We start from the raw sequence: 27,018 nt of genomic DNA, 5'->3' as shown, positions 1-27,018 counted from the left end.
AAAGTACATAAAAAAACGGTGAGGTCCGTTCTTTGCGGTAAAGTAGATTCAGGCATACCCTAACGACTTAATCACATTTTGAACAAGTCTTTGTTTATAGTTATGGCTTTTAGGATTTAGAGGCTCAACTTTTCTGTTATGAGAAGAGAGAGCTGTGGGTCAGCTGAGAGAGTTGTGACCCGACAGATGAACCGTGCACTGTGACAGAGAGAGGCCTGAGCTGAGGGACTCCCCCTTTCTCCCTCTACCACTGATGAATATCAAAATCCTCAAAAACCTCCAGACTGTATGTTGCTTATGGGACCAAAAAAGGTGATATTTTGTCGGCTGAAGGTAAAGCCATGTGAATGGTTGCCGTAATGGACATACTTCAGTGACAGAGAAAAAAAACTCCACAAAAACACAGATGTCTGCTTACGCTCAAGTGATTCACTAAGACACTCAGAAGAAAACCACAGTTGAAATGAACGTGAATCATTGAGGGAAGCACAGACATCAGAAAGAAAGAAACAAAGCAAACCAAATCCATTCAGAGCAAAAATGTTGTTTTGTAAACAGAAAAGCAAAAGTTCACATGGATGAGAGGCAATTATGGAATTGGGGAACATTGGAAACTCCTATTCTGTCTCTTCTACAGGGCTATAACCATGATAGGTTGTACTTCAGATTCACTAGAATCAACAGCACCATATGGAATAATATTACCAGTCCATTATGTTCTCATGTGAGAACAATAATCCCACCATTAGTCTATTCACAGAATAAGAAGCCATCCCCTCTCATGACCACCGACCACACAAACAGAGAGGCTGTGTGAGTGAGTGTGTTGTCACCCGACGAGGCTTACCGTGGAGAGTTAAATCCACTGTCCACTGTAACACTACTGCTGTCCATGCTGTCCAGCCTGGCCGAGTGGGCTGACTGCTGGCTCTGGTTGTTGTGGTCACTCTCCTTGGGGTTGGGGAAGGTCAGGTTCCTCTCAAACCTGCGCTGGAGGTCCCTCTCCTTCTCCCGCTCCAGCAGCCACTGCATGGTACCCCCCCCACCGACCCCAGCACAGCCCTCTGGGGACTTCGGCTCCTGCTCTGCCTGCTTGGCTGAGGCGGCGTCCTCCAGCTCGTCGTCATCAGACACATTGTAGTAGTCGAAGGAGGCTTCCCCGGCCGGGCACGAGCCAGCCTGCTCCATCCCTGAGGGGCCAGAGGAGGGGGGCCGGGGAACAGCTAGCAGGGGGCCCGGCTGCTCAAAGTGCTCCTGGCTGTCCAGCACCTCGGCCGACGACATGACCGGGGTCTTCCTCAGCGTGCTCGACCTGGAGTAGCTGCCGTCCCCGTAGCCGCTGGGCAGTGTGTTGGGCGGAGGTTTGAACAGAGTGTCTTTGCTGAAGATGTCCTTCCTCCTGTCCATGCTACCAGAGTTGGTGTTGTGGTGCTGTACTGAACGGCCATTTGGCAAAGGCTCAGGCATCTGGCAGGGCATGGGCAAACTAACACCGTTCTGTCCCTTTGTAGTGTCCTCTTTGTACTCTGGGGGATGAGGTGTCTGTCTGTCGGACGAACAGCCCACCTTCACCTTAGGTAAGCTATCGTGATTGGGTTTTCCTAAGGGGCTAGGGGTAGTGAGGACCGCCTCAGTGGATGCATTGCACTGGAAATAGTCCTCAGCCATGTGTTTAGGAGAATAAGCCTTCTGGCTGTCGTAGGCAGGTAAACGGTCTCTACTTTTGTTATTTTCAAGTGTTCTCCCTCCATCGGGCCCACAGGGGTCAGAGGTTAACTTAGCAGCAGGAGGTGTGGCCAACTTAGCAGCAGGGGGCGTGGCCCGCGAGTGGGAGTACTGGGTGGCCTGGGCTGAGGCCCTCAAGGTCCCGTCATCGGTGTAGTAGCGGCTCCTGTCTCTGTCCCTCTCATCAGGGCTGCGCTCAAAGTAGTCCGGGGGCCCAATCTGCCCGGCCCCTAGGGGCCCTTTGGAGTTGTCCATGGAGCGGGAGCGCTCTTTGGCCTTGTTGTCCGAGCGCTCGTTGCGCGACTTCCTCTCCTGCGTGTGGCTGTGGCTGCGGTGCACCTTGGAGTGGGACGGCCCGTGCGAGGGCTCGGGGAAGGGCATCTCCGTCCTCCTCTTGGCCAGCTCTCCCGACACGTCCCACTCCGGGGTGATGGGCAGGTGGGACTCCATGATGTTTGGGTTGCTGTGGGCCAGGTGTCGGGCACGGCTGCGCTCCATGGAGAAGGAGGCGTCCCGTGGCGAGCGCGCCAGGGAGGAGCTGTAAGCCCGGTAGCCCCTCTCAGCCCCCAGGTCCAGGTTGGATCCCTCAGAGGGGTCTCCGCGGGAGGCGCGGGTCTTACTGTGGGAGCGCGACGGCTTGCCTTGGGGCTTGCGGTGTCCGCGGCTCCTCCTGCTGCGTGCGCTGTGCTGGGCTGACGAGCTGGCCTTGCTCCTCTGAGCCCTCTCCTCCTCCAGCCTCTTCATCACGGCCGTGTGTCTCGCCACGTTTTCCACCGTCAGGTCCGGGTTGATCCGCCTGATGATCTCCATCTCCACGTCGCGCGGCACGGCCGTGGGCGTCTCCTCGTCCCGCAGAGGCCACTCCTCCGGGGGGAACTGGGCCGAGAAGGTGGCCAGCTGCTTGGTCTTGTCCTTCTTGAAGCTCAGCCGGAACAGCTTGAGGCCAAACTTCTTGGACTGCTTCTCCCCGCTGCTGCCCCCCTCACGGTGCTTGGTCAGGGTGTCCGACTTGAAGGGGAAGCTGAGGGTGCTCCGGGTCTTCTCCGTGGAGGTAGGCTGGGGCTGGGTCTGTGTGGGTGTGTGAGGGGAGTGGGGTGAGTGAGGGGAGTGGGGAGAGTAGGCCTCTCGGTGCTCCTTAGGGGACTTCCTGGTGAGGGTGGTATGGTGGCTGGGGGGGTCGTCACGGTAACTATTATAGGAGTCTCCATGGTTCTTAGGATGGGACCTGTCCCTGACACAGCCAGAAGTGGAGGGGGTGATGGTTCCAGAGAGGGGGGAGGTACACTGTTGTTGTTGTTGTTGCTGTTGTTGTTGTTGCTGGCGGTCAGGTATCCTCTCATCCAGGTGGTACCATTTGGAGCTGGTCCTGATGAGAGAGGGCGTGATGAAGTAGGTCTGGGGCGTGACGATGAAGTAGCCCTCTGGTGTGGGGTAGATCTTCCTCTCCCGGACCAGCATACTCAGCGTGTGGTGGAGAATCTCTGCCGTCGGCGTGGGCACACCTAGACAACGACACGGATAGGAACATGTCAGAAATGTCAAACATAACATTCTGGATGCGTCCCAAATGGAACCTTATTCCCTGTGAAGTGCACTATATCATCTGGTGTACGCATCATTAGTGATATTATCATATATAACAGCATTCATTACTCCGCTACGGATGAGCTATGATTGTGTAAACCAATCCATCGATCATGAAAACTGTCATTCCCTCAATACATCAACCATATGGCGGATGTGGATCTGTCTGATGGTAATCTGACTGTACAGGTTGTTACAGCTTGTTATGGCTTCTTACAGCATTTCACTACACCCGCAATAACATCTGCTAAACACGTGTATGTGACAAATAAAATTTGATTTGTAGCTTGTTTCAGCTTGTTACGGGTTGTTTCAGCTTGTTACGGGTTGTTATAGCTTGTTACGGGTTGTTATAACTTGTTATGGGTATACCAGACATGTCTTCACTGTCTGATCAGCACTGTTGGGAACCAGTCAGCCGGTGACACGGGCTACGTCCCAAATGGCACCCTATTCCTTATATAGTGCACTACATTTGAATAAGGTTCCATTTGAGACACACATAGAGTGTGCAGCAGTAGCAACTCCACATCCACTCCTCCATGCCATTCACATCACAGTATAGTACAGTACAGTATAGTCCAGTACATTACAGTATAGTACAATATATTCCAGTATAGTCCCGTATAGTCTAGTACATTACAGTATAGTATGTTATAGTATAGTACCGTATAGTACAGTATAGAACAGAACAGTATAGTACAGTACAGTGCTGAGCTGCTTCACTTCACTGGAGGTAGTATTACTCACAGTTACATCATGGTGCCCTTTCAGCCCGGCCAGCGTGATGCAATCCCACCAGCCATTCAGCCAGCCATTCAGCCAGCCATTCAGCCAGCCATTCAGCCAGCCAGCCATTCAGCCAGCCATTCAGCCAGCCATTCAGCCAGCCAGCCATTCAGCCAGCCAGCCATTCAGCCAGCCATTCAGCCAGCCAGCCATTCAGCCAGCCAGCCATTCAACCAGCCAGCCAGCCATTCAGCCAGCCAGCCATTCGGCCAGCCAGCCGCATATGCAGACTGAGGCTGCAGCAAAACACAGGCAGGCGAGGCAGCGAGTGGTCATACCCACCTCAGACACACGCAGCAGACCGCCCCACCACGACTACGCTCTTCCCATACCAATAAAACCTGCTCCCATTCTCACACACACACACAGAATAGCTTCACTACAATACTTGGCATGTGATAGGGAAAGGCAACTATTGTGTCTGTAATTTTGGGGGATTTATTTATTTTATTTCACCATTATTTAACCAGGTAAGCTAGTTGAGAACAAGTTCTCATTTACAACTGCGACCTGGCCAAGATAAAGCAAAGCAGTGCGACACATACAACACAGAGTTACACATGGAATAAACAAGCGTACAGTCAATAACACAATAGAAAAAAAGAAAGTCTATATACATACAGTGTGTGCAAATGGCGGTAAGGTAATAAATAGGCCATAGTAGCAAAGTAATTACAATTTAGCAGATTAACACTGGAGTGATAGATGAGCAGATGATGATGTGCAAGTAGAAATACTGGTGTGCAAAAGAGAAGAAAAGTAAATAAAAACAATATGGGGATGAGGTAGGTAGATTGGGTGGGCTATTTACAGATGCACTATGTACAGTTGCAGCAATCGGTTAGCAGCTCAGACAGCTGATGCTTAAAGCTAGTGAGGGAGATATGAGTCTCCAGCTTCAGTGATTTTTGCAATTCGTTCCAGTCATTGGCAGCAGAGAACTGGAAGGAAAGGCGGCGAAAGTAGGTGTTGGCTTTGGGGGTGACCAGTGAAATATACCTGCTGGAACGTGCTACGGGTGGGTGCTGCTATGGTGACCAGTGAGCTGAGATAAGGTGGAGCTTTACCAAGCAAAGACTTATAGATGACCTGGAGCCAGTGGGTCTGGTGACTAATATGTAGCGAGGGCCAGCCGACTACAGCATACAGGTCGCAGTGGTGGATGGTATAAGGTGATTTGGTAACAAAACGGATGGTACTGTGATAGACTCCATCCAGTTTTCTGAGTATTGGAAGCTATTTTGTAGATGACATCGCCGAAGTCGAGGATCGGTAGGATAGTCAGTTTTACGAGGGTATGTTTCGCGGCGTGAGTGAAGGAGGCTTTGTTGCGAAATAGAAAGCCGATTCTAGATTTAATTTTGGATTGGAGATGTTTAATATGAGTCTGGAAGGAGAGTTTACAGTCTAGCCAGACACCTAGGTATTCGTAGTTGTCCACATAGTCAGAAACGTCCAGAGTAGTGATGCTAGTCAGGCGGGCGGGTGCGTTTAAGAGCAATTGGAGGCCACGGAAGGAGTGTTGTATGGCACTGAAGCTCGTCTGGAGGTTTGTTAACACAGTGTTCAAAGAAGGGCCAGATGTATACAGAATGGTGTCGTCACCAAGTAGTTGGTGAACCAGGCGAGGCAGTCATTTGAGAAGCCAAGGCTATTGAGTCTGCCGATAAGAATGTGGTGATTAACAGAGTCGAAAGCCTTGGCCAGGTCAATGAAGACGGCTGCACAGTACTAATACGAGTACAATACAGGTCTACTGTCACGGAACCATAGAAAGGGATTATTTAAACAGTCATACATCCCTAAAATGAACTGGCTAAATATGCTCCCTGCTGAATTAAAGCAATGTTAACAGTCTAAAATAGGATCATACATTCCTAGATTCAGCTTAGGAAATTGAGGGAACAACTTATTGTGGTGTGTAAGTTGAGGGGACAGGTTATGGTGGTGTGTTAGTTGAGGGGACAGGTTATGGTGGTGTGTTAGTTGAGGGGACAGGTTATGGTGGTGTGTAAGTTGAGGGGACAGGTTATGGTGGTGTGTTAGTTGAGGGGACAGGTTCTGGTGGTGTGTAAGTTGAGGGGACAGGTTATGGTGGTGTGTTAGTTGAGGGGACAGGTTTTGATGGTGTGTTAGTTGAGGGGACAGGTTATGGTGGTGTGTTAGTTGAGGGGACAGGTTTTGATGGTGTGTTAGTTGAGGGGACAGGTTATGGTGGTGTGTAAGTTGAGGGGACAGGTTATGGTGGTGTGTTAGTTGAGGGGACAGGTTATGGTGATGTGTTAGTTGAGGGGACAGGTTATGGTGGTGTGTTAGTTGAGGGGACAGGTTATGGTGATGTGTTAGTTGAGGGGACAGGTTATGGTGGTGTGTTAGTTGAGGGGACAGGTTATGGTGGTGTGTTAGTTGAGGGGACAGGTTATGGTGGTGTGTTAGTTGAGGGGACAGGTTATGGTGATGTGTTAGTTGAGGGGACAGGTTATGGTGGTGTGTAAGTTGAGGGGACATGTTATGGTGGTGTGTTAGTTGAGGGGACAGGTTATGGTGGTGTGTTAGTTGAGGGGACAGGTTATGGTGGTGTGTTAGTTGAGGGTACAGGTTATGGTGGTGTGTTAGTTGAGGGGACAGCTTATGGTGATGTGTAAGTTGAGGGGACAGGTTATGGTGGTGTGTTAGTTGAGGGGACAGGTTATGGTGATGTGTTAGTTGAGGGGACAGGTTATGGTGATGTGTAAGTTGAGGGGACAGGTTATGGTGATGTGTTAGTTGAGGGGACAGGTTATGGTGGTGTGTTAGTTGAGGGGACAGGTTATGATGGTGTGTTAGTGGAGGGGACAGGTTATGGTGGTGTGTTAGTTGAGGGGACAGGTTATGGTGGTGTGTTAGTTGAGGGGACAGGTTATGGTGGTGTGTTAGTTGAGGGGACAGGTTATGATGGTGTGTTAGTGGAGGGGACAGGTTATGGTGGTGTGTTAGTTGAGGGGACAGGTTATGGTGATGTGTAAGTTGAGGGGACAGGTTATGATGGTGTGTAAGTTGAGGGGACAGGTTATGGTGTTGTGTTAGTTGAGGGGACAGGTTATGGTGGTGTGTAAGTTGAGGGGACATGTTATGGTGGTGTGTTAGTTGAGGGGACAGGTTATGGTGGTGTGTTAGTTGAGGGGACAGGTTATGGTGATGTGTTAGTTGAGGGGACAGGTTATGGTGATGTGTTAGTTGAGGGGACAGGTTATGGTGATGTGTTTAGTTGAGGGGACAGGTTATGGTGGTGTGTTATTTGAGGGGACAGGTTATGGTGTTGTGTTAGTTGAGGGGACAGGTTATGGTGATGTGTTATTTGAGGGGACAGGTTATGGTGTTGTGTTAGTTGAGGGGACAGGTTATGGTGATGTGTTAGTTGAGGGGACAGGTTATGGTGATGTGTTTAGTTGAGGGGACAGGTTATGGTGATGTGTTAGTTGAGGGGACAGGTTATGGTGGTGTGTTAGTTGAGGGGACAGGTTATGGTGTTGTGTTAGTTGAGGGGACAGGTTATGGTGGTGTGTTATTTGAGGGGACAGGTTATGGTGTTGTGTTAGTTGAGGGGACAGGTTATGGTGGTGTGTTATTTGAGGGGACAGGTTATGGTGTTGTGTTAGTTGAGGGGACAGGTTATGGTGATGTGTTATTTGAGGGGACAGGTTATGGTGTTGTGTTAGTTGAGGGGACAGGTTATGGTGATGTGTTAGTTGAGGGGACAGGTTATGATGGTGTGTTAGTTGAGGGGACAGGTTATGGTGGTGTGTTAGTTGAGGGGACAGGTTATGGTGGTGTGTTAGTTGAGGGGACAGGTTATGGTGGTGTGTTAGTTGAGGGGACAGGTTATGGTGGTGTGTAAATTGATAAACTGGCAAGCAGGCAGACAGACCGTTACCCGCCTACACATATGTCTGTATGACAGATCAGCCTTAGGGGTTGAGGTTGCCTGCCATTACATCATACGGGTTTAGTTGCCGACCGAAGTGACGCAACTTCCTCTTATTCCTCTGAAGATGGGAGGGAAGCCCTGTTCTTGTGACTCAAGTGTCTGAATGGAGGGGTAGTAACGGAGGAATAAGGGTGCATCTCAAAAGGCAACTCTTTTCCCTATTTCAAAATAGTACACTGTAAAGTGAATAAGGTGCTGTTTGGGACACTACCCATGTCTGCTTGACATTGACAAAACATGACATTTGCCATTATGAAGCGGTACTTATGCTCCCCTACATAAACCTTTGTACCTCTGTTTCTAGGATGCCAGCACACAGTCACGCACACACCTGAGCTGAGGGTCCAAACTAACTCATAAAGCGGGTTGGAGGGATGGGCCATAAAGCGGGTTGGAGGGATGGGCCATAAAGCGGGTTGGAGGGAGGGGCCATAAAGCGGGTTGGAGGGAGGGGCCATAAAGCGGGTTGGAGGGATGGGCCATAAAGCGGGTTGGAGGGATGGGCCATAAAGCGGGTTGGAGGGAGGGGCCATAAAGCGGGTTGGAGGGAGGGGACATAAAGCGGGTTGGAGGGAGGGGCCATAAAGCGGGTTGGAGGGATGGGCCATAAAGTGGGTTGGAGGGAGGGGCCATAAAGTGGGTTGGAGGGAGGGGCCATAAAGCGGGTTGGAGGGATGGGCCATAAAAGCAGGTTGGAGGGAGGGGCCATAAAGCGGGTTGGAGGGATGGGCCATAAAAGCGGGTTGGAGGGAGGGGCCATAATGGCTAAATAAAATAAAAACCGTGCAAGAGAGAAAGAGACAGAGAGAGAGACAGACAGAGGGAGGGAGGACTGAGACTGAGTTAACAGCTAACTAGATTAGCTCCTCCTCATTTTAATCCTCCTAGCACTGGCTCTGACCTTCCAGCGGGGGGAGAGAAGAGAGAAAGAGAGAGAGGGAGAGAGAGAGACTGTGTCTGGGGGGGGGGGGGGGTGCTGGAACACAAGGTACTTACTCAGCACAGAGGTGGGGACTAGGGAAGGGAGGGGAGAGGGGCCTGATTGGATGGTCAAGGAGGAGGCAGATGGGCTAGCGGCTTATTCAGCACGGGACCCAATATTCTGAACGTTGCAGAATGTAATATATAGAATAAATAAACACAATATGCCATCACGCCATTGGTGGAATATCTGCTGAATGGGCAGCTGTGAAGGGTCAAGGTGTTGCCCTACTAAAAACGTCTGCTTGACCTTTGTTGTTCCAGTGTCAAGCTGGCGTGGATCATGTTTAGGTCCATCAGTGTATACAAACAGAGCATACCAAGAGACTAGGGGAGCCTCCCGCTTAAAGCTTCAGTCCTACACATCCACTGTTTGCACTTCATTTCTGCCCAGAGATGCAGTCATGTGCAACAATTAAGTGTGGGCAATTAAATTACCTCAGCGTGCATCACATGCTTTAGTTTCCAGTGATACATAGAGAGGTGGGCCCGGTTGAACCAGGCCCGGCATTAAACAGTCACAGTTCTGTCCCAAGTAGGCTAGTCCCCATCTCTAACAACCTTCCCCACTGACCTTTCCATAATATCTTCTGGAGCAGACTGAGGGTACGTCGCAAATTGAACCCTATTTCCTATTTAGTACACACTATTTGTATTTTTACCCCCAATTTCATGATATCCAATTGGTAGTTAGTCTGGTCCCATCGCTGCAACTTCCGTACGAACTCGGGAGAGGCGAAAGTCGAGAAACAAGAGTCCTCCGAAACACGATCCTGCTAAGCCACACTGCTTCTTGACACACTGCTCACTTAACCCGGAAGCCAGCCACACCAATGTGTCGGAGGAAACACCATACACCTGGCCAACACTGTCAGCTTGCATGCGCCCGGCCCCCCACAAGGAGTCGCTAGAATGCGATGGGACAAGGACATCCCAGCCAGCCAAACCCTCCCCAAACCCGAACGATGCTGGGCCAATTATGCTCCGCCTTATGGGTCTCCCAGTTGCGGCCGGCTGCGACACAGCCCGGGATTGAACCCAGATCTGTAGTGAAGCCTTTAGCACTGCGGTGCAGAGCCTTAGACCGCTGCCCCACTCGGGAGGCCCCCAGCACACACTACTATGAACCCCATGGGCCCTATGAACCCCGTGGGCCTTATGAACCCTGTGGGCCCTATGAACCCTGTGGGCTCTATGAACCCTGTGGACCCTGTGGGCTCTATGAACCCTGTGGGCCCTATGAACCCTGTGGGCTCTATGAACCCTGTGGGCCCTGTGAACCCTGTGGGCTCTGTGAACCCTGTGGGCCCTATGAACCCTGTGGGCCCTATGAACCCTGTGGGCCCTATGAACCCTGTGGGCTCTATGAACCCTGTGGACCCTGTGGGCTCTATGAACCCTGTGGGCTCTGTGAACCCTGTGGGCCCTGTGAACCCTGTGGGCCCTGTGAACCCTGTGGGCTCTATGAACCCTGTGGTCCCTATGAACCCTGTGGGCCCTATGAACCCTGTGGGCTCTATGAACCCTGTGGGCCCTATGAACCCTGTGGGCCCTATGAACCCCGTGGGCCCTATGAACCCCGTGGGCCCTGTGAACCCTGTGGGCTCTGTGAACCCTGTGGGCCCTGTGAACCCTGTGGGCTCTATGAACCCTGTGGGCTCTATGAACCCCATTGGCCCTGTGAACCCTATGGGCTCTGTGAACCCTGTGAACCCTGTGGGCCCTGTGAACCCTATGGGCTCTATGAACCCCATTGGCCCTATGAACCATATGGGCCCCATGAACCATGGTGTAAAGTAGTGCACTATATACTGTAGGGAATAGGGTGCCATTTAGGACACAGATTGAGGAGTGAATACCCTTGCTTGCATGGAGCGCATGCATTTGACTCCCAGCACTTGTGTCTGTATAATAGACATACAGGCTAACTCAGGGAAAAAGCAGATCAATATTTGCTATAGGACTGTACATGCTACTACAGCGTGATTTCGCCTAGTTTGAATGAGAACAGAAAACAACATCTTTTAAAGTATTTTTGAGCTGAAATAACCAGATGGGCTTAAAATGTATTCCATTTTATTTAGGTGCCAATAGTTATCAACTATTGAACTGCTTTACTAGCTATTTCATGAGAAATGGCAGTATTATCGCAAGTGTAATGGAAAACTATAGGCTAACCCGTTATAAAAATGACACTTCACAATACAACACTGACTGTTGTAAACTTCATCTCACTAAGCTCTTCTCCGAGCTAGCTTTCCATGATTCTAATAATCGTTAGCATTTTACGATGGTGAGGTAAAAACAGGCCAAACTCCTGTTTAAGTTTCCACGTGTACTGTCAGCTGTAGAACAGATGTATCCCTCGTCACACAGCCTCTCAACACCCATGATTTAATATCCACGGTTGTGTGAGATTTGTTTTAATTTGTATATGCTGGCAATATAACTCCTCTCAGGTTACATAAAGATGTGTCTGGCTGAGGAAGAGCTGCTCCATCTGATGACATCCAGTAAAACGTGAGGAAATTCATTCAGACAGAGCACTACATGACCCAGAGTTTTTCCAGTGGTCAGGAAACGCTCCTGGCTTTAATGACACACACAGCTGCAGGGGTTAGGGTTACGGCGGTGCAGCGTTGCCTTTATGCGTGCTACCTGGGGAGGTTGAGAACTTAGCAGAATAAACATTTCTGGTGTTCGCTGTAACATATAGACACTGACGTTGTATTGTTGTTACCTGGGAAACATGTTGCCAGGTGTTCTGTCAGGGCCTCCTGGGTGACAGGCTTGCGGGCGGAGTTCATGGCCGAGATTGCCAGGCACAGCACCTCCCCCAGAGGGATGAACTGTGACTGGCTGATGGGAGACATGCTGATGGGAGACACATCACCTGAGAGAGGTGGGAAGGAAGCACAGATGTCACACAATCAATCAATCAATCAATCAATCACATTTCTTTTATAGACATTTTTATATCAGCAGTTGTCACAAAGTGCTTTCCAGTTACCCAGCCTTGACCCCAGAGAGCAAGCAGAGGCAGAAGCACAGTGACTAGGAACAATTCCCTAGAAGGATGGAACCTAGAGAGGAACCAGACTCAGTGGGGTGGTCAAACTACAGTACCAGGTCAAAGGTCAAACACACAGTTCCATGTAAATATCACAATACATTGAGTTCACTGAAAATGTCGATGGAACAGCTCCAATAGAAAAAGAAAGGAAAAATGGTCAAGTCTCAAATGTTGCCCTGGTCAAAAGTAGTACGCTATATAGGGATTACAAGGCAGGGAATTACCAGGGACCTCACCATGCCATTCAATATTGAGATTTATTGCTTATTTTTTACCATTGGACTATGTCGCTGCAGAGGGACAACAGACACCCATGAGAAAATGAGAAACTGAAAACATGTCAGCTCCCCATTTAGAGAGAAGATGGAGAACCAGCCATAGGATGAGAAATACCGGCGTTTTGGCGCAGGTTCAGCTGACTAGCACTAGCTAACATGAAGTTTTTTAAAGAACATATACTTGAAGTCAGTATTAATATAAAATCATAAAAAGTTATATTGCGATACTTCACTGTATCAACCCACCCCCCATCACTAATGGGGAATATTGGGGGAGGGGGAGGCTGCTGGCTTTGTCTAGTTCTAGGGTGAGGTTGGGTGAGGGGGAGGCTGCTGGCTTTGTCTAGTTCTAGGGTGAGGTTGGGTGAGGGGGAGGCTGCTGGCTCTGTCTAGTTCTGGGGTGAGGTTGGGGGAGGGGGAGGCTGCTGGCTTTGTCTAGTTCTGGGGTGAGGTTGGGTGAGGGGGAGGCTGCTGGCTCTGTCTAGTTCTGGGGTGAGGGGGAGGCTGGTTCAGAAAGGTCAGGAGGGCAATAAGTGAGCAGTAGTAGGTCCTGGCTCCCTCCCATCACTCCTTTCCTTGACACTGCCTGTGGGGGGCCAACAGAGAGAAGGGAAGGCCCTGCCTGTGGGGGGCCAACAGAGAGAAGGGAAGGCACTGCCTGTGGGGTAGAGTTCGACCGATTATGGTTTTTCAACGCCAATACCGATTATTGGAGGCCCAAATAAAGCCGATATCGATTAATCTGCCGATTTTTTTTGTTTATTTGTAATAATGACAATTACAACAATACTGAATGAACACTTATTTTAACTTAATATAATACATTAATAAAATCTATTTAGCCTCAAATAAATAATGAAACATGTTCAATTTGGTTTAAATAATGCAAAAACAAAGTGTTGGAGAAGTAAAAGTGCAATATGTGCCATGTAAGAAAGCTAACGTTTAAGTTCCTTGTTCAGAACATGAGAACATATGAAAGCTGGTGGTTCCTTTTAACATGAGTCTTCAATATTCCCATGTAAGAAGTTTTAGGTTGTAATTATTATAGGAATTATAGGACTATTTCTCTCTATACGATTTGTATTTCATATACCTTTGACTATTGGATGTTCTTATATGCACTTTAGTATTGCCAGTGTAACAGTATAGCTTCCGTCCCTCTCCTCGCTCCTACCTGGGCTCGAACCAGGAACACATTGACAACAGCCACCCTCGAAGCAGCGTTTCCCATTCAGAGCAAGGGGAACAACTACAAGTCTCAGAGCGAGTGATGTTTGAAACGCTATTAGCGCGCACCCGCTAACTAGCTAGCCATTTCACATCGGTTACACCAGCCTAATCTTGGGAGTTGATAGGCTTGAAGTCATAAACAGCACAATGCTTGAAGCACAGCGAAGAGCTGCTGGCAAAACGCACGAAAGTGCTGTTTGAATGAATGCTTACGAGCCTGCTGCTGCCTACCACCGCTCAGTCAGACTGCTCTATCAAATCATAGACTTAATTATAACATAATAACACACATAAATACGAGCCTTAGGTCATTAATATGCTCGAATCAGGAAACTATCATTTCGAAACAAAACTTTTTTCCTTTAAGTGAAATACAAAACCGTTCCGTATTTTATCTAACGGGTGGCATCCCTAAGTCTAAATATTCCTGTTACATTGCACAACCTTCAATGTTATGTCATAATTACGTAAAATTCTGGCAAATTAGTTCGCAACGAGCCAGGCGGCCCAAACTGTTGTATATACCCTGACTCTGCGTGCAATGAACGCAAAATGACACAATTTCACCTGGTTAATATTGCCTGCTAACCTGGATTACTTTTAGCTAAATATGCAGGTTTAAAAATATATCCTTCTGTGTATTGATTTTAAGAAAGGCATTGATGTTTATGGTTAGGTACAGTTGTGCAACGATTGTGCTTTTTTCGCAAATGCGCTTTTGTTAAATCATCCCACGTTTGGCGAAGTCGGCTGTCTTTGTTAGGAAGAAATAGTCTTCACAGTTCGCAACGAGCCAGGCGGCCCAAACTGCTGCATATACCCTGACTCTGTTTGCAAGAGAAGTGACACATTTTCCCTAGTTAAAAGAAATTCATGTTAGCAGGCAATATTAACTAAATATGCAGGTTTAAAAATATATACTTGTGTATTGATTTTAAGGCATTGATATTTATGGTTGGAGCAACGTGTACCTAAGCGATTATATGCAACGCAGGACAGGCTAGATAAACTAGTAATATCATCAACCATGTGTAGTTAACTAGTGATTATGATTGATTGATTGTTTTTTATAAGATAAGTTTAATGCTAGCTAGAAACTTACCTTGGCTTCTTACTGCATTCGCGTAACAGGCAGGCTCCTCGTGGAGTGCAATATAAAGCAGGTGGTTAGAGCGTTGGACTAGTTAACCGAAAGGTTGCAAGATTGAATCCCCGAGCTGACAAGGTAAAAATCTGTCATTCTGCCTCTGAACAAGGCAGTTAACCCACCGTTCCTAGGCCGTCATTGAAAATAAGAATTTGTTCTTAACTGACTTGCCTAGTTAAATAAAGGTAAAAAACAGGCCATGCATAACCAGTGTGATTCATAGGATATTTATTTTTATCAGAATATTTTCGACCTGCAGGCTGCAATGTTTTTATTTGTTGGCTTTATGTGGGCTATTATTACATATTGGCAATTTAGAAATAATTTAGATTAACCACATTCCGATTAATCGGTCGACCTCTACTGTGGGGGGCCAGCAGAGAGAAGGGAAGGCCCTGCCTGTGGGGGGCCAAAAGAGAGAAGGGAAGGCCCTGCCTGTGGGGGGCCAGCAGAGAGAAGGGAATGCCCTGCCTGTGGGGAGCCAGCAGAGAGAAGGGAAGGCCCTGCCTATGGGGAGCCAGCAGAGAGAAGGGAAGGCCCTGCCTGTGGGGAGCCAGCAGAGAGAAGGGAAGGCCCTGCCTGTGGGGAGCCAGCAGAGAGAAGGGAAGGCCCTGCCTGTGGGGGGCCAGCAGAGAGAAGGGAAGGCCCTGCCTGTGGGGGGCCAGCAGAGAGAAGGGAAGGCCCTGCCTGTGGGGGGCCAGCAGAGAGAAGGGAAGGCCCTGCTGGACAATACTAAGAAGGAAAACTAAGGACAAAAATTTTAGTAGAAATCCACTAGTATCCAGGCTGCGTCCGAAATGACACCCTATCCCCTATATGGTAACCTATATAGGGAATAGGGTGACATTTGGAACAAATCCCCAGTCTGAGAAGAGGGAGCTAGGCTAGACAATTAACCTGAGCAGTGTGTGACGATGCTAAACACAGTGAGTCCAACACACTGGCCTGACCTGTACCAAATCAAATTTTGTTTGTCACATGTGCCGAATAGAACAAGTGTAGACCTTACAGTGAAATGCTTCCCTACAGGCCCTAACCAACAATGCAGTTAAAATTAAGAAAAATAACTGTTGGGGCTAGGGGGCAGTATTTTCATGGCCGGATAAAAAACGTACCCGATTTAAACTGGTTACTACTCTTGCCCAGAAACGAGAATATGCATATAATTAGTAGATTTGGATAGAAAACACTCTAAAGTTTCTAAAACTGTTTGAATGGTGTCTGTGAGTATAACAGAACTCATATGGCAGGCCAAAACCTGAGAAGATTCCATGCAGGAAGTGCCCTGTCTGACAATTTGTTGTCCTTCTGTTGCATCTCTATCGACATTACAGCATCTGTGCTGTTACGTGACACTTTCTAAGGCTTCCATTGGCTCTCTAAAGCGTTCAGAAAGCGGAATGACGTGTCTCCTGTCTCTGGGCAAAGTACAGCAGCAGAGTTTGTAAGTGGCCTGCCTGGGGACAGTGAGACTGAGATGCGCATTCACGAGACTTCTCCATTTTTTTCTTTCAGTCTTTGAATGAATACAACGTTGTCCGGTTGGAATATTATCGCTATTTTACGAGCATAAAAATTGATTTTAAACAGCATTTGACATGCTTCTAAGTACGGTAATGGAATATTTAGAAATGTTTTGTCACGAAATGCGCTTGCGCGTTACCCCACGAACAAAACGGAGGTATTTGGATATAACTATGGATTATTTGGAACCAAAACAACATTTGTTGTTGAAGTAGAAGTCCTGGGAGTGCATTCTGACGAAGAACAGCAAAGGTAATCCAATTTTTCTAATAGTAATTCTGAGTTTAGGTTGCCCCAAACTTGGTGGGTGTCAAATTAGCTAGCTGTGATGGCCGAGCTATGTACTCAGAATATTGCAAAATGTGCTTTCGCCGAAAAGCTATTTAAAAAAAATCTGACATAGCGATTGCATAAAGGAGTTCTGTATCTATAATTCTTAAAATAATTGTTATGTATTTTGTCAACGTTTATCATGAGTAATTTAGTAAATTCACCCGAAGTTTTCGGTGGGTATGCTAGTTCTGAACATCACATGCTAATGTAAAAAGCTGTTTTTTGATATAAATATGAACTTGATTGAACAAAACATGCATGTATTGTATAACATAATGTCCTAGGAGTGTCATCTGATGAAGATCATCAAAGGTTAGTGCTGCATTTAGTTGTGGTTTTGGTTTTTGTGACATACATGCTTGCTTTGAAAATGGCTGTGTGATTATTTTTGGCAGGGTACTCTCCTGACATAATCTAATGTTTTGCTTTCGCTGTAAAGCTTTTTTGAAATCGTACAACGTGCTTGGATTAACGAGAGTCTTATCTTTCAAATGGTGTAAAATAGTCATATGTTTGAGAAATTGAAGTTATAGCATTTTTGAGGTATTTGTATTTCGCGCCACGCGATTCCACTGGCTGTTGACTAGGGTGGGACACAAACGTCCCACTGGCCCAGAGAGGTTAAGAATATATTTACTAAATAAAGGTAAAAAATATACATTTTTTATAACAGTAATGAGGCTATATACAGAGGTAATTGAGGTAATATGTATATGTAGGTAGAGGTAAAGTGACTATGCATAGATAATAAACAGAGTAACAGCAGCGTAAAAATGGGGTGGTAAATGCAAATAGTCTGGGTAGCCATTTGATTAGCTGTTCAGGAGTCTTATGGCTTGGGGGTAAAAGCTGTTAAGAAGCCTTTTGAATCTAGACTTGGCGCTCTGGTACCCCTTGCCATGCAGTAGCAGAGAGAACAGTCTATGACTAGGGTGGCTGGGGTCTTTGGCAATATTTAGGGCCTTCTTCTGACACCGCCTGGTATAGAGGTCCCTTTGTAGTGCCTTGCGGTCGGAGGCCGAGCTGTTTCCATACCAGGCGATGATGCAACCAGTCAGGATTCTCTCGAAGGTGCAGCTGTAGAAATTATTGAGGATCTAAGGACCCATGCCAAATCCTTTCAGTCTCCTGAGGGGGAATAGGCATTGTCGTGCCCTCTTCATGACTGTCTTTGTGTGCTTGGACCATGATAGTTTGTTTGTGATGTCACCAAGGAACTTGAAGCTCTCAACCTGCTCCACTACAGCCCGGTCGATGAGAATGGGGGCGTGCTCGGCCCTCCTTTCATGTAGTCCATGATCATCTCCTTTGTCTTGATCACTGCCAGGTCCCTGACCTCCTCCCTATAAGCTGTCTCATTGTTGTCGGTGATCAGGCCTACCAGTGTCATCGACAAACTTAATGATGGTGTTGGAGTTGTGCTTGGCAATGCTGTCATGGGTGAACAGGGAGTACAGGAGGGGACTGAGCACGCACCCCTGAGGGTCCCCCGTGTTGAGGGTCAGCATGGCAGAAGTGTTGTGCCTACCCTTACCACCCTGGGGTCGGTCCGTCAGGAAGTCCAGGATCCAGTTGTAGAGGGAGGTGTTTAGTCCCAGGGTCCTTAGCTTAGTGATGAGCTTTGAGGGCACTATGGTGTTGAACGCTGAGCTGTAGTCAATGAATAGCATTCTCACATAGGTGTTCCTTTTGTCCAGGTGGTAAAGGGCAGTGTGGATTGCATCATCTGTGGATCTGTTGGGGCGGTATGCAAATTGGAGTGGGTCTAGGGTTTCTGGGATAATGGTATTAATGTGAGCCATTACCAGCCTTTCAAAGCACTTCATGGCTACAGACGTGAGTGCTATGGGTCGGTAGTCATTTAGGCAGGTGACGTTGGTGTTCTTGGGCACAGGGACTATGGTGGTCTGCTTGAAACATTTAGGTATTACAGACTCAGTCAGAGACAGGTTGAAAATGTCAGTGAAGACACTTGCCAGTTGGTCGGCGCATGCTCGGAGTACACGACCTTGTAATCCGTCTGGCCCTGTTGTTGATCTGTTTAAAGGTCTTACTCACATCGGCTACGGAGAGCGTGATCACACAGTCCTCCGGAACAGCTGGTGCTCTCATGCATGCTTCTGTGTTGCTTGCCTCGAAGCGCGCATAGAAGTCATTTAGCTCATCTGGTAGGCTCGTGTCACTGGGCAGCGCGCGGCTGTGCTTCCCTTTGTAGTCCGTAATAGCCCTACCACATCTGACAAGCGTCTGAGCCGGTGTAGTAGGATTCAATCTTAATACTGTATTGACGCTTCGCCTGTTTGATGGTTCGTCAGAGGGCATAGCGGGATTTCTTATAAGCATCCGGGTTAGAGTCCCACTCCATGCTTCTGGTTGGGGTATGTACGTTCGGTCACTGTGGGGACGACTTCATCGATGCACTTATTGATCAAGCTGGTGACTGAGGTTGAATACTCAATGCCATCCGATGAATCCTGGAACATATTCCAGTCTGTGCTAGCAAAACAGTCCTGTAGCTTAGCATCTACGTCATCTGAACACTTCCGTATTGAGCGAGTCAATGGTACTTCCTGCTTTCGTTTTTGCTTGTAAGCAGGAATCAGGAGGATAGAGTTATGGTCAGATTTGCCAAATGGAGGGCGAGGGAGAGCTTTGTACGCATCTCTGTGGTCTAGGGTTTTTTCCCCTCTGGTTGCACATGTAACATGCTGGTACAAATTAGGTAAAATGGATTTAAGTTAACCTGCATAAAAGTCCCCGTCCACTATCTATTGAGAGATTATGCAAAACACAGCTTGTTCTTCTGTAGGAGGGCAACTCACACCACGGCATCATAACAGGGTAGAACAGGGCTAATGCAAGCCAAGCACTGATGTGTCCCAAATGACACCCTACACCATTTAGAGAACAGGGTACCATTTGGGACACAGATCTAATCTCAGGTGGTATGCATGGAGGATGGCAATCCTAATTTCACTTTGGGTGTAACATAGCCTAACTCATGACAATAAATACCAAGGCAAACATTACTGTTAAGTCATAAAAAGGTGAACAATCCAGATCCTGCTTGAATATCCTGTTGAGCCGGATGTTGGGAATGTAAACCAGTGAAATGGATATAAACCATGAACCCCAAAAGAACCAACAGGCTGAGTTGAGGTCACATCAGACGAAATACTCTCCTGGCTGACAGACGCCATGTCGAACCTAGGTCCTCAGGCATCAGCCAGATGCTATATGGTGACTGATATAACACACACACACACACACACACACACACACACACACACACACACACACACACACACACACACACACACACACACACACACACACACACACACAGCAGGAGAGTTATATGGAAAATAAGATTCCTTATACTTGTATTTTTGGAACACAGTCAACACAGCAATAAGAAACACTATATATACACAAAAGTATGTGGACACCCCTTCAAATTAGTTTTTTATATTACTGCATTTAGCTATTTCAGCCACACCCGTTGCTGACAGGTGTATAAAATCAAGCACACAGCCATGCAATCTCCATTAGGGCTGGGCGATATGTGCACGGACCGGTTTGGGTTTTTACTTTACTTTCTATAACGGTATTTGAATGTTTGGTTTGTTAAATGTGTAAAAATGTGTCAATTTTTATAGTTTACTCCGCTACTTGAGTCATCCCTCTCCGCTCTGTCTCTCTCCATGCCGCTTTCCACACAGACCTTGTTCCACCCCGTCACTCAAGGAGCGCATTTGTTGTTGCTTGACCACGAGACACTTTTGTTCAGTCTGCATGCTCAATTCAGCGCATGCAACAATGTTGATGACAACCATGTTGTTTCCAATTCGATCTTAATATAAATCCACAAGCGTTCTATAATTACAATATTAGTTTGTTTGTTACATCTGCAAACAGATAGTTTGTATATTCTTAGCAAGTTAAGCTAAATCTTGTTAGCCACTAATGCTAATCGCTAGTAAATCAGCATGTTGTTTGTGCAACAGTATCTTCTAAATCAAAGAGGAATAGGCGAATCATGAATATGTTAGCTATACGAATAAAGATTTAATGTAACCAAAGATTATAGGGTCCCCTAGGAAACACTGAACATCACTTTGGTTCCTACCCTGTCACAATAACTTGTCCATGGCATTTTAATTTGTTGTCATGTCAAACAACAATGTATACATAATAATTCCACGATTCCAAAAGTGTTTTGATCTAAATCGCAATTGTAACATTTGGTTAAAAATAAGGCCTAGTATTTTTGCCCATATCATGGCAGTGTGGAAATGATCTCAAATGAGTGCAGGAAATGCAGAAATTGATGGTAATGCAGGAAAATATTTTAGGTTGAAGTTGAATTGAACACTATAAAACAATCAGAATGGAGAAAGACCAATTGAAATCATGAATGATTTATTTCAGCTTTTATTTCTTTCATCACATTCCCAGTGGGTCAGAAGTTTATGTGCACTCAATTAGAATTTGGTAGCATTGCATTTAAATAGTTTAACTTGGGTCAAACGTTTCAGGTAGCCTTCCACAAGCTCCCCACAATAAGTTGGGTGAATTTTGGCCCATTCCTCCTGACAGAGCTGGTGTAACTGAGTCAGGTTTGTAGGCCTACTTGCTCGCACACGCTTTTTCAGGTCTGCTCACAAATTTTCGATAGGTTTGAGGTCAGGGCTTTGTGATGGCCACTCCAATACTTTGACTTTGTTGTCCTTAAGCCATTTTGCCAACTTTGGAAGTATGCTTGGGGTCATTGTCCATTTGGAAGACCCATTTGCAACCAAGCTTTAACTTCCTGACTGATGTCTTGAGATGATGCTTCAAAATATCCACATAATTTCCTTTCCTCATGATGCCATCTATTTTGTGAAGTGCACCAGTTCCTCCTGCAGCAAAGCACCCCCACAACATGATGCTGCCACCCCCATGCTTCACGGTTGGGATGGTGTTCTTCGGCTTGCAAGCATCCCCCTTTTTCTCCAATAAGTACGATCTTTGTCCCCATCTGCAGTTGCAAACCGTAGTCTGGCTTTTTTTATGGCGGTTGTTGAGCAGTGGCTTCTTCCTTGCTGAGCGGGGTTATGTCGACATAGGACTAGTTTTACTGTGGATATAGATACATTTGTACCCGTTTCCTCCAGCATCTTCACAAGGTCTTTTGCTGTTGTTCTGGGATTGATTTGCACTTTTCGCACCAAAGTACGTTCATCTCTAGGAGACAGAACGCGTCTCCTTCCTGTGCGGTATGACGGCTGCGTGGTCCCATGGTGTTTATACTTGCGTACTATTGTTTGTACAGATGAACGTGGTACCTTCAAGCGTTTGGAAATTGCTCCCAAGGATGAACCAGACTTGTGGAGGTCTACAATTTTTTTCCTGAGGTCTTGGCTGATTTCTTTAGATTTTCCCATGATGTCAAGCAAAGAGGCACTGAGTTTGAAGGTAGGCTTTGAAATACATCCACAGGTACACCTCCAATTGACTCAAATGATGTCAATTAGCCTATCAGAAGCTTCTAAAGCCATGACATCATTTTCTGGAATTTTCTGAGCTGTTTAAAGGCACAGTCAACTTAGTGTATGTAAACTTCTGACCCACTGGAATTGTGATACAGTGAATTATAAGTGAAATAATCTGTCGGTCAACAATTGTTGGAAAAATTACTTGTGTCATGCACAAAGTAGATGTCCTAACCGACTAGCCAAAACTCTAGTTTGTTAACAAGAAATTTGTGGAGTGGTTGAACAACGACTTTTAATGACTCCAACCTAAGTGTATGTAAACTTCCGACTTCAACTCTATATGTACATAGCTACCTCCCTCTATATAGCCATGTTACTACTGGGTACTTCCTGTATACTGTGTAGCCATGTTACTACCTGGTACTCCCTGTATATAGCCAAGTTACTACCTGGTACTTCCTGTATACAGCCATGTTACTACCTGGTACTTCCTGTATACAGCCATGTTACTTTTACTTGTTATTGTTATTCTCTGTGTATTTATTTCTCATGTCATTACTTAAATTTTGCATTTCATTTATTATCTTTATCTTAACTTGGAAAAGGATTCGTAAGTAAGGTTTTCACTTTTAGTCTGCACCTGTGTTTACGAAGCATGTGACAATGTGATATTCTGAGTTGATCTTGCTGAGCCTCGGAGCTGATGGGGAGTGGAGGAATTGACCTCATTCCCATATACCCATATGTATTGAGAGAGAGAGAACTACAGATTGAGAAATACAGAGAGAGAGAGAGAGAGAGAGAGAGGATGGCTGAAGAAATCAACTAGGGTCTGTCACATCTCCCCTGCTGCCTGCCTGCTGCCTGTCTCCCTCCCTCCCTGACTGCCTGTCTCTCTGCCTGTCTGCCTGTCTCCCTGTCTGCCTGTCTCCCTGCTGCAGTGTCACAGCGAGCACAGATAAAGGGGTTTGTTTCAGGAGGAGAGAGAAGAGGAGTGAAAGAGAGGGAGCGATTGGGAGGGGAAGAGAGAGAGATCACAGCTGCAAAGACCACACGTATTAAGTGGAAGAGCATGCCTTTATGAAAGACGAGCTGGGTACAAATGGAGCATGACAATCCAGAGAAAAGAGAGAAAGACTTGAGACGCCTGCTTAGAAAGAGAGTGAAAGAAAGAAAGACAGACAGCATAAAGTGGAGCATTACAAGCAGTATACTAGTGACCCTGGGCTTTGCCATTGGTACAGTATTTTATCTGAAGAAAGTAGCTCAGCTAGTATCAGTGAAAGCATTTTAGTCGTGAACTATCTGAGAGATTGGTTGTAGTCTATCACTGTAAGGACAGAATAGTGTTAAAATATATTGTTACAATTATTGAACTACAGTATTGGGTCAGAGGTACTTGATTGTGTATCTGTTAGAGCAGAGCTGGTTTTCTACAGAGCTGTTCTTCCCTCCATTAACATGGAAGCTGTCCTCTGGGAGAGACAGAGGAGAGTAGGAACTCTCTCTCTCTCATGCCTGCCTGCTGCAGTGGTAGTAAACAATTCACACAGCCAGCCAGTGTCCTTTGTCCACGCACCTCCTGCTTAACCCCACCCCCTTCTTTTGTGATTCATTCCGGCAAAGCTATGCTACACAATCTAAAGCAGGAAAAAAGTTAGAGAGGGTGAGATAGAGAGATGGTGAGATAGAGGAATGAGATGGGCAGTACCTTGGCTGATTCTGTTGACTCCTCCGCTTTAATCCAAACAGATTCAGAGGCAGCTCTTTTAGCTGCAGCCTTCAGACTCAATGAGCATTCACTCAGGGGCCTTACCCAGCATGCTCCACTCCACACAAAGACAAGGGGGTGTGACCAATCACGTCTTGCTTCAGTATGCACTCTGCTTTTTCCCTCCCTCCCTCACTCTCTGTTCCCTCCCTCCCTCCTTCTCTGTGCTCCCTCCCTCTCCGTCTCTCGGTGCTACCTCCCTCTCTCTCTGTTCCCTCCCTCCCTCTCTCTCTGTTCCCTCCCTCCCTCCCTCTCTCTCTCTCCTCCCTCCCCCCTCTCTGCTCCCACCCCCCCCTCTTTCTCTGCTCCCTCCCTCTCTCTCTCCTAGCTCCCTCCCCTTAATGCCCACTGACATACAAGCTTGTGGGCGGCCTGCCGAAAGCGTTGTTATGGCAACGCATCCCCAGTTGCGCCCAACGCCTGTTCTGCAAGCCTTTTCTCCCTCCCCCCTCTTCATGGCTCCCTCTATCTCTCTCCCTCGATATCTCTCCATCCCTCTCCGTCTCTCCCTCCTCTCCAATGAAAAGTGCTGCTCACTGCAGGTTGAGCTCAGAAGCACGTCCAGTCATGTGTCAGATAAAATGGGTGATCTGCTGCTCTCCTCTCCACACAGCTCTCTCTCTTTCTCTGTGAGGGGGGGATTCACTGTGACCCAATTAGAAAAGGACAGCCCAGATAGCTCAATTTCAGGAGGCTTGCAGTCAAATCCAAGATATAGGGCAGGTTTTTTTGTATAAGCAAATAAAATGGTATTTACTGAACACAATGCTATGTAGTTGATACACAATGTGTCACTATGACTATGTGCCTGGCCTTCTCATGCTGCCAAGGAAGTGGGTTTCCATTGGCACAGATGTAGTGGAGAACTTGATATAAACCTGCTGAGTGGGTGAGAGAGGAGGAGGTGTGGGGTGTGAGAGGAGGAGATGTGGGGTTAAGAGGGGAGGTGGCATTATATGTGAGTGGGGGAGGGGTGGACATTCATAGGGGCCTCCTGTGTCTCACAAAAGGGCCCTCGAGTTGACGCAAAATCTAGGGCTGTCCCCGACAAAAAAAATCTTTGTTGACTGATTCGTCAATCGATTGGTCGAAATTGAAAAACTTGTATTTTTCCATATATAGACACACCCTATGTTTCAATAAAATCAACTATATGTAGGCTACTGGGCTTGTCTGATGCTTTAAGCACTGCCGTAAAAAAATAAGACACAGAGGGAGCCAGAGATCATTATAGCCTCAGCAGAAAAAAAGAAACTGTTCCCGACCCAACCCTTCTCTTGCCGCTGCCCTTTCTGCCTTTACGTTCCGTTGCCGGTAACAGGCTACACCAGCGGTCAGCAACCGTTTCCATTTGCAGTGCCAAGTTATGGTACCATTTCTACTGATCTGCGTGCCAGTTACGATTTTCATATTCACATTTTCGTGGAGCGGTTTAATTTCATTTATAATAAAGTCTTCATATCTAAAAATCGATGTCATGTGGTTAATCAAAATGATTTCTAAATTAAAATGATACAAATATAAAAGTAACTTCTATTGCCATTGCCAATATGTAATAATAGCCCACATAAAGTCAACAAATAAAAACATTGCAGCCTGCAGGTCGAAAATATTCCGATAAAAATAAATATCCTATGAATCACACTGGTTATGCATGGCCTGTTTTTTACCTTTATTTAACTAGGCAAGTCAGTTAAGAACAAATTCTTATTTTCAATGACGGCCTAGGAACAGTGGGTTAATTGCCTTGTTCAGGGGCAGAACGACAGATTTTTACCTTGTCAGCTCGGGGATTCGATCTTGCAACCTTTCGGATACTAGTCCAATGCTCTAATCACTAGACTACCTGCCGCCCCAGGTAACTTGGTCTGGCCCAAAGGTCATGCTAGCAGACTTGCAACATTGTATAAAATATTCTGGGCCCTAAGAGTTTCCTGTGCCGGACAGACACATTTGTCTGCGCAAGGGATAAGAAGTAATCAGGTAGGCCTATTTTATGAGCATGACATTTCCTTCCCCTTTCATGCTGAGTGGTTATCAAAAGGGAGAGCTGGAAACTATGGTCATTCTCAATAGACTTTGTTTACTTGCTGTTTGAAGTATAACATTTGTACTTACCCCCCTTTTTACCCCCAATTTCGTGGTATCCAATTGGTAGTTACAGTTTTGTCCCATTGCTGCAACTCCCGTACGGACTCGGGAGAGGCGAAGGTCGAGAGCAATGCGTCCTCCGAAACACGATCCAGCTTCTTGACACACTGCTCACTTAACCGGGAAGCCAGTATGTCAGCGGGAACACCGTCCAGCTGGCGATCTTAGTCAGCTTGCATGCGCCCGGACTGCCACAAGGAGTCGCTAGAGTGCAATGGGACAAGGACATCTCGGCCAACCAAACCCTCCCCAATCCGGATTGACGCTGGGCTAATTGTGTGCTGCCTCATGGGTCTCCCGGTTGTGGCCGGCTGCGACACAGCCCGGGATCGAACCCGGGTCTGTAGTGACGCCTCAAGCACTGCGATGCAGAGCCTTAGACCACTGCGCCACTTGGGAGGCCAGAAAAAAATACTTTGTGAAGCTCCACAGTGATGCCTTCCCTGTAGCTCAGTTGGTAGAGCATGGTGTTTGCAACACCAGGGTTGTGGGTTCGATTCCCACGGGGGGCCAGCACAGGAAAAAAAAAAAAATAAAAAACATGTATGAAATGTATGAAATGTATGCATTCACTACTGTAAGTCGCTCTGGATAAGAGAGTCTGCTAAATGACTAAAATATAAAATGTAATGGAAATAGTATCAGATCCCCAAATGGGAACATTTATAGGCCTACATTTGTACGTAGGCCAGGTAGCCTTGGCCTACTTCTATGCGTAATCAGGTGCGTGTCCTTACACAAGATTGACAGGAACGCGCCAAACAAAAGATGAAATTGATAACTCGTAAATGGAATGAAATAATAAACTAACATTTTTCTCGCAAGTGTAGCCTAGGTTGTGCGCTTTGCAAACAACGCGTCCACTCCTAGAATGATAACGGTGAGACTGTAGTAATAATATATTTGAATGCATTAACAGAAATTACCGTAACCAAACAAACATTGTAGATTAGAATTACATTTATTAAAAAGGTACATTTAC

General features: G+C 46.8%; 1 protein-coding gene across 4 annotated transcripts in view; it reads right to left on the bottom strand.

Annotated features, from left to right (window-relative positions):
- The window catches only part of LOC106612013 (storkhead-box protein 2), a 94,300-nt gene that overhangs the window by 4,756 nt on the left and 62,526 nt on the right, over positions 1-27,018 (bottom strand). For 3 of the 4 annotated variants that reach the window (XR_006771065.1, XM_014212777.2, XM_014212778.2), the window contains exons 2-3: positions 11,787-11,939; positions 848-3,227 (exon numbers count right to left, since the gene is read on the bottom strand). Coding sequence is in view for 3 of the 4 variants with exons in the window: in XM_014212777.2 (XP_014068252.1) it covers positions 848-3,227; positions 11,787-11,939 (2,533 nt within the window). In the remaining variant the exon portion in view is untranslated. Of the gene's footprint in view, positions 1-847; positions 3,228-11,786; positions 11,940-23,825; positions 23,997-27,018 lie in introns of those variants that run through there. The other variant, XM_014212779.2, reaches the window with a different exon arrangement.

The sequence above is a fragment of the Salmo salar genome, chromosome ssa09 (assembly GCF_905237065.1).
Source record: "Salmo salar chromosome ssa09, Ssal_v3.1, whole genome shotgun sequence".
NCBI lineage: Eukaryota > Metazoa > Chordata > Actinopteri > Salmoniformes > Salmonidae > Salmo > Salmo salar.
Note: the sequence above shows the minus strand (reverse complement) of the source record. Positions and strands in the feature narration are given on the sequence as shown.